Source organism: Diadema antillarum, unplaced genomic scaffold (assembly GCF_040938485.1).
Source record: "Diadema antillarum isolate AM-2024a unplaced genomic scaffold, OU_Dant_1.0 seq00001752_RagTag, whole genome shotgun sequence".
NCBI classification, from domain to species: Eukaryota; Metazoa; Echinodermata; class Echinoidea; order Diadematoida; family Diadematidae; genus Diadema; species Diadema antillarum.
Genome location: NW_027272434.1, coordinates 1 through 8312, shown reverse-complemented (window position 1 = coordinate 8312; position 8312 = coordinate 1). Strand labels below are relative to the sequence as shown.

The 8312-nt window shown below is 37.7% G+C and overlaps 1 protein-coding gene across 1 annotated transcript; it reads right to left on the bottom strand.

The window, feature by feature from the left end:
• Nucleotides 1–265: 265 nt before the first annotated feature.
• Nucleotides 266–7227, bottom strand: LOC139712032 (WD repeat-containing protein 76-like; the record flags this gene model as incomplete). Its single annotated transcript, XM_071623871.1, has 6 exons — nucleotides 266–412; nucleotides 1390–1492; nucleotides 3625–3690; nucleotides 4616–4768; nucleotides 5676–5780; nucleotides 7100–7227. Coding segments are annotated over 6 exons (702 nt in total), but the record flags the coding sequence as incomplete, so codon positions are not given.
• Between the last annotated feature and the right edge of the window lie 1085 nt (nucleotides 7228–8312).

Sequence of the window (8312 nt, the reverse complement as noted above, 5' to 3'; positions counted from 1 at the left end):
TCATGTCAGCAGGCAAAACAAGTTCCGAATTGAAGAAAGCTTTCAAATTCCTTTATCAGGACTTGGACAAATATGGTGTTTCAGGAGGACTCCAGAACAATCAGAGACCATTTGGCACTTTTGACAAACATTGGTAGGGCACTTTACACGAGAATACATGTATGTCACTGATGAGACATTAGCAGGTGGGATAAACATGGCAGCTTTAGACCACACTCTCATAGCTGTTGGGTTTTTGCTCTTTCTGCATCATTTCTTTCCCCCATCACATGAGGACGTGGAGTTTCCCACTGGAGTTGCCGCCGACGATCATGTCCCTCGTCGGGTGGAAGGCGTTGAGAGAGCAAACGGACGCAAGGAACTCGTGGGAGAAGTTGTGGAGGAGCTTTCCCTTGGTAGTGAAGACCTCAATCTGGATGGGAGGATAGAAGAAAAGAGATTGCTATTTATAAATACATATCTATCTAATATACATTTTTTACTTTCTCTCCATTCAAAAAAAAAAAGAAGAAAGAATGGCAAGAGATTGAAATCTTATAAGGAACCAGGAGAACCAAGGGGTTAGTGTCAATTAACTGGTGTATTGCAAGTTCATATTCGATGTACTCATGCAGGCTACACAGGTATTACCCGAGGTAGAATGTAGCAAACTTGGGTCTGGGGGTGGGGCACTTTGAGTGCCTCTGAATGAAAGCAATAGCCGACTTAAGCCTCAGGCTGAGGTGAGGTAAAAAGGGTATGTGATGTCATCATGTCATAATTACCAGGTGCAAATGAAACACATGGGTAAATGTGGAATACAACTTAAAGGGATCGTACAGTTTTGGTTGAGACCTAATTCCAGGTTTCTAACATTTTTTGGTGAAATAATGAGAAACCTCTTATGAAATATGAAAGAGCATGTAATTCTATGAGGAATTCAACGTTTATTTGATGAAAATTGGTTTTGAAATGGCCGAGATCTCCGAAAAAGAGCAATTCTAATAAAGTGTGGGACCCACACTTTATTGCAATCACTTAGTTTTACTTTGTTTTTGGATGTTTCAGTCATTCCAAACCCGATTTTCATCAAATAAACTTTGAATTCCTTTTAAAATGGTATGCTCTGTACTATATCATAAGTGTTTTCTTGGTATCTCACAAAAAGTTAAAAGCCCCATTCTCATCTCCACCAATACTGTACCATCCCTTTAACTGCTGAGAGTAATAAGAAATTGACGTGTCAAATTTCCCATTACCAAATTAATACTAAGTAATAGGAAAAAAAAAAACACTTTGCATATCTCTGATTAAGGTGAGCAAGTTTAGTGTCTCCTCATTCTGGAGTAGTGAGTGAACTTGTTTTCATGTTGTTACAAAGGTAGGATGTATTCAGCCCAAGTCACTCACCCGCCTTGGTTGACACATGCTTCCCACGACGTACATGTCCTCACGCCTTGGATGCCACATCGCCTTGAAGGGACTCAGCCATCTGCCGGTGTGGTTGTTATGGCTACGGTGAGAGGATGATAATCATACCAAGATATCACAATCGGTCTACTACAATGTATTAACATTCCGAGAAGGTGTACAAACAGCATTCATTCTTATACACCTAACAAATCCATACAAGTGTTTCAATGATTTTTCAGAAAATTTCATTCTTTGGAAAAAGCACTCATTCCCTTGACTTGTTACTGATGTGTGCTAGGGGTATTATCATTCCCCTTGCCTTCTGAAAGAGGCAACTCAAGTGCTCCTTCATGAATAATAATAATAATAATAATAATAATAATAATACTGTTAAGCGAGGAATTTTCGTGTGCATTTTAATTTCGCGAATTTCGCGAGCGCCAAGATTCGCGAAATTAAAATGCACGCAAAAGTTCTTTTCTACACTATATGCATTGAATGCCAGTGGCAGTTCGCGAAAATTTCATGCCGCAAAAAAGGCCGTCGGCTCCAATTCGCGAAAAATTTATGCCACGAATATATCATGTTTTACAGTAATAATAATAATAATAATAACAATAATAATAATAATAACAATAATAATAATAATAATGATAATAATAACAACAATATTAGGGACATTTACAATGCCCTTCACCACTTAGTCTGAGTGCTCAATGGGCATGGAAAATCTCACACACAGCAAGAAAGAGAAGAGTGAAAACATGGTGAATTTTCTTTATATTTTCATTATGCATGTGACATCACAAGCTATTGTAGTCTTCTCAACCAGCAATGGTGGCACTGAAACTTCAAATATTCAAAACGTTTGTAAGGATTATCTGTTATTCCTCAAACATTCCCCAATGCGTTCTACTGATATTGCTGCATTCTCTCAATCCACATGTATATGAAGATAAACTTGTCCTTTACACTTCCCTTGCAATGAATCCATCATGATGACTGAACCCATTCCTTAACTCATTGAGGACGCAGTGATTTTGCTACAACACGCCATTTCCCATAGACACCTGCCTAAGTATACTCGGGACTTGTCCTCAACGGGTTAATTATGGCCTCTAGTGTCAGCTCATACAGAAACCTGGCATAACAAGTTTCCAAAATATAGACAAAACTGTCTGTCTTCATGGCTTGAATTCATGATTATTAGTGTTACGCTGACCAGAAAAATGATTCTGATTAAATGATTAGAGTTTCTGTATTAACATCAGTTCTTTTCTTTATCAAACATGCATATCATGCTTCTGTCTAACTGACCTTTTTCAATATAGTAGTGGAAGTGTGCATGATTTGATGTAAAATTTGTATAAAGATGTACACAGCAATCAAGGCTCAGCTAACTGTTTTGATAACAAAAGAATCAATGAGCCTGCAGCACACTCTCTATTCATGCGTCATTCCAGCTCAATGTTTTGCATTGTTCAATGGTACATTTAGTTGACCATGGAAAGGGGATACATACAACACAGGCAGATTACCAAACTGTCCATTCTCTGACAACGAGCAAAAAGAATCACATTTGGGGGCATTGAAGGTTCTCCAGGAACTGTTGTAGGGACTGGTTAACTTCCATTGCGATGACTCCATTGCAGTGATCACCTACCATTACAATGATTCCATTACAAGGACTACAAATGACTTAACTTCCATTACAATCAATTACAATAGCCTATTTTTCACATCAGCTCGATGAAAATCCAAGCTCAAGATTGCTCTCAGGATCGTAAATGAACTATTCACATCAGCCCAGTGAGAGCTAATTGGATAGCTGAGTATGTGTGAACAGCATTGGTAGATCAAGGAGTGCAGGTTGCCTCGATCAATCAGGTCATACACACTAGACATGATGGGATGCATCATAATAATTCCTTGAGGTGTATTCACACTATCAAACAGCACACTACTTTGCAAATTATCCTGCTATTTCAGAAACTTCTGAGTTTGGGGTCGAGAAATTTTCAGGAGCTTAGGTTTTAAATTAGTGCGCAAATTTGAATTCACATTATCAAAATAGTGTTCTATTTTCATCATCGGGTTACGAAAATCCAAGCTTTAGATTCTGAAGATAGTGTGCTATTTGGAAAAATTGAGCTGATGTGAAAATGCTTCATGAGTCTGCCAGCATTGCAAGGACTCCATGCTAAAATAAGGCAAAGAGATCATTTTTCTCACCTCTGCCACAGCACCCTCTTGGCACCTGTCAACTTCCCCTCCTTGGCACTCTCTGTCTCAAAGATGCTGAGAAGAAAATTAATTCACAGAGAAGCACAGGGGTTAATTATCAAGATGAAAAAAAAAGGACCCTATTATGAATGTAGCCAATAGCAAGTGTGCATTGAGGTCACATGCCAAACGGTAAACACCAACAGTACTGTGATGTCAGGCGATGTGAAATGCTACCGGAGTAATTTACATATACTGCCAAAAGGCATGCACAAATGCATACAATATTACAATGTATATCGAACCTCATCTGATCTCTCACAAGCTTTAGTTTACACTTGCCCAGAAAGTATAGTCAAATAAAGTAGGGTCTAGATGTCGAAATTGAAATAGGCTCTTGACAGATAAGGATGAAGTCTGGTTTTTGTTTCATTGTGTAATATACTCTTTACATTATCTAGTGGTCTTAAGACATCAATCCCGCTTACAGTGACACAAATTCCAAAAGAGCCTTCAAGTATAAATGCAAGAGTCTGAGGTTTCTCATTATTTAACTTCAAGAAAACTTAAAAGAAACTTAGTAGAAAAAAAAAATGTAATATGATATGATGAATATCTAATTTACCCAGAGTAGCCTCTTCAGTGGTTTGCACTACTCTTCCACAGAACAATGTCATTATTATTAGCCTAGCATCGCCAGGTACCTAGTTTACATCTGAGTTGAAAGGAACATCACGAGTACAACATCTCATCAAAAGATGTTACAAACACTTCAACATGATCTAAATTCTGGACCTCTAATAAGTCAAACGTTTTGTCCTTCATACTACAGTACTACAACCAAAAGTGACATAAACTATTTGCTAAATCAGCCAATTCCTAATAGTCCACCAGTAATGACTGATGCTAATCCATATCAGCAATCAACAAGTACCACATCAATAACAGAATCTAATAAATCTGTCCAGCTATTTAAACAAAATATATCCAGACACCATACCTTATTTTGTCATCAAAAGATGTTGTGAGGATTTTGCTGCCAGTGATGGGTGAGAAGAATGCCGAACTGACGGACTTGCTGTGCGGCATTGTCGCCACAGGCTTGTTAAGTCCCTTCTCCTTCAGGTTGCGGATATCCCACAATGCCGCAGTCCTGCCAAAGGAAAAGTGAGTGCAATATTCTATTCTTGAATATATGCAACAATGGCTAAACTTCTTTTCCTGCAAGTTTTACATTCTATTCAAGTAAAGGTTCATGCTTCCTTTTAATTCAAACCCACAATATTTTTCCAGAACTTTTTCTGCTCAAGCTAAGATTGACATCAGAACAACACAAATCACACTTGACTCCAAAATGTTAATATGGTTGATCCAGGACAAAGAAAAACACTCCAACAAGATTCTCCTAACCTTTTAGACAGTGACTACAAGAATGAGTAACTATTTGTGCATTCATTTGGTTGCACTGGCCTTGATCCAAATTAGAATTTATCAACATTTCTTCAAAGACTCCCTTTCTGTTTAGAACTACACGCACTACTTACTCCCTTATTGCTCTTAAATGCAGTAAAGGCTAGCACTATGCAAGTACGTTGTATTATGTCATCTGTCTGAAGGTTGTGACAGAACATGCAAGTTCTTACTAATACTTTCTCATGATTTCAAAATCACTGTTCTTTTCATATAGAGCAAGCATTTCAAGAGCTCACTTCATACAAGTTCGAGATGACTGACAGAAAACAGGTACATACTGCAAAAGCAGAAATTTTCAGGAAAGTGATTGTTCGTACTCAGCCGGGTAAAATGAATTTCACTTGCTTTTCATTTTACAGACGGAAAACATGAAAGGGTAAGTAAACAAGCAAAAAACAAAACAAAATAAAAACAAATGTGCATGTTTTAATTCTCACACAACAAGGTTGTTGCAAAATGCACAACAATTTCTACACTACAAAAATTCTCACTTAAACAGTATGCTGAACTGTAATTGTTTCCAGTCCAATAACAATGAAATAAAATACATTTAAGCACATGAGAGAACGACAAATAACTATACTTACGCATCAGTTGATGCTGTCACAAAGTAGCTTGGCATGGTTGGGTGAACAGACACCGTTTTGGCATTCCTGGGGTGAACCATGTACACACTTTCAGCTTTGGTCCCACTGCAAAGAGATAAATCATAATACACATGGCATGTTTAATTCTTGAAGGAAAACAGTGAGTATGCAGTCTTGCATTATAGAACTCTAAGTAGTTGCTCAGGTAAATTTTCAGGAAGGACTAAACAGTTTTGGGTGATGTAGCTCAATTTGCGGTTTCAGTGCTTTCTTACAGAAGTAACCTCTTGTGTGTATTGCAGCCTAAATATAGAGGTTGAAAGAGTGAAATTGCGAATCAGCAGTGTTTCTACCAGTATCCTACAGACAAACCTTTCTGTTTTGCTCTGTTTTGTCTTGTTTTTCCATTCCAACCAATTGAAGTGTTACAAGTGCCTCAACAGGTCACAAACTCTAATTCCCAAATCAGGGAAGTTTTAGTTATTCTGTAATCATTGCATGATGGAATACGTGTAGATATTCAAATTTTAAGAAAAGGGATGTCACCCTTGTCGACAGCATTGCAGTATTTTGAGAGCTGAAAAGCTGTAATTTTAGTGGAAAACAGTACTGTTTACCTTTCTTGTAATAGATGTACAAATGTAGGTAGTAATGTACTAGGTAGTATTCAAAGTCTTTTTCATAAAACCAGCAGTATGTTAGGCAAGAACAGTTACACTAAATATAGTGTACCACATTACAATGAACATGGCTTTAATGAAATTATTCTTACAACAAAGTAGATATTAAGGTCCCAAAGCAGCAATCTTTATGTCTAAATAAATGAAGAGTTTGTTCGTAAAAACTGTTAAGTCCATTTTTTAAGATTTTGAAGTACAGTCTATGTCATTAAGTACAAAATACCTTTTAAATGATATATTGGTCACTACATATACAGGTACATTTTTGAAGTTATGGTCAAAAGAAGCAAAAAATTCTTATTATTCTCTTCATTTTTCTTGACCTTTAATCGCAAATATCTCCATTTGGCAAATATGGACTTTATCGTTTTTTGCGAACAAACTATTCAAATTATTTTACTGTTTGGCTCCAATGAACTTTCAATACAAGGAGAGATAACTACCACTCCTGAGGACTTATTCATAATAGAAGCACAGTATACTACATACAAAAGTATGAGTAGGCATTTCTGGGTCTAGGGCAATTACCCCCTGGGCAATTACCATGAACCCTTCCCCTCACCCTAACCCTAATCCTGAACCTAATCCTCACCCTAACCAAACTGTAACCATAAACCTAACCCTAACCCTAATCTTTACTCTAACTTTATCAGTAACCAGTATTTAGCTGGGGGGGGGGGGGGGGGGGAGGTACATGTAATTGCCCTATGGGGTTAATTGCCTGGATACGCTCTGCTAGCATACCGTGATCGAGGGTCAATGACCGCCACGTGGCCTGTCCCTTCATTCTGTGTGACCAGGAGAGATCTGGCATCGCTGGACAAGAAGTCAAAGTACGACGTCCAGGTATCCTCATCCTCAGTGGCATACACCTATGAAATAGTTTTATAAGCAAGCAATAAATCATGTTTGTGTCAATCAATAATTTTGCAGTATGTTTAACAACTGCAAATTTGGCTGATTGATATATCTTACACTGCAAAACCGATTTATATGAAATAAAAGTTGTATCCAAGTTTGCAAACATTAAGAATTTTGCTTCTTGAAATGGGAATACACTACTGAATACTCAAGAGAAAGAAAGGTTTATGGTAACAAACAATATGCACATGTGGTCCTTGAAAAAACTGTTTTTGGGGCAAAAGAAAAACCTACAAAATGGAGAGCAGAAGAGGTAAGTGACATATAGAGTGTGTAAGGAAGGCAAATAGTGACAGTTAATGGGGCAGTAATAAGCTGGCGGGTGAGGTTCCACTTGCAGAGATGGGAGAATAACCTCTTATGACTATGGTTCTCTATGTCAACATAACAGACCTTCTGCAAAATTATTTCAAAGTCTTGATGCACAGAAAGATTTCTCTCTCCCTCATGAAAGAGTTAACATATATCTACAGCACTGATACACTCAAGGAATTAACTCTTTACCCTAACTAGGCCGGAGGGGGGGGGGCCTCCGAGGCCCCCCCTCGACGTTTCGCGCGATGTATCGCTAACGCGAAAAGCTAGCGCCGCGACGTTTCATGACTTTCTTCTTTCGAGTCTCCTGCATCTTTTGACACCAAATTTGCAATGCCCGGGCACCGCGTTTCTGAAGCTGCGCATAAATATGTACGTGCATGCCAGACCAAAAATTGCTCAAAAACGTGAATTCATGTACAATGTCAATGCAAACTGTGCTTACAGACAAATTTCATAAAAGCATGATTATTTGGGGGTTTATTAATTAAAATCAATTAATAACATACTTTCTTGTTTGGAACAATGTCGCGGATACGTTTCATAGAAAAACAATGAAAAACATAAAGTCGAAAAAACAGAGAAATACATAAGAAATTCAAAAAACAATAAAATACTTTAAAAATTTTTCAGATGGCACAATTTTTGTCTCTTATTTGCTCAGGACACTAAAAAGGATATTTACACACAAAAAATGAGCCCATTTTGAGCTTTATTTTAG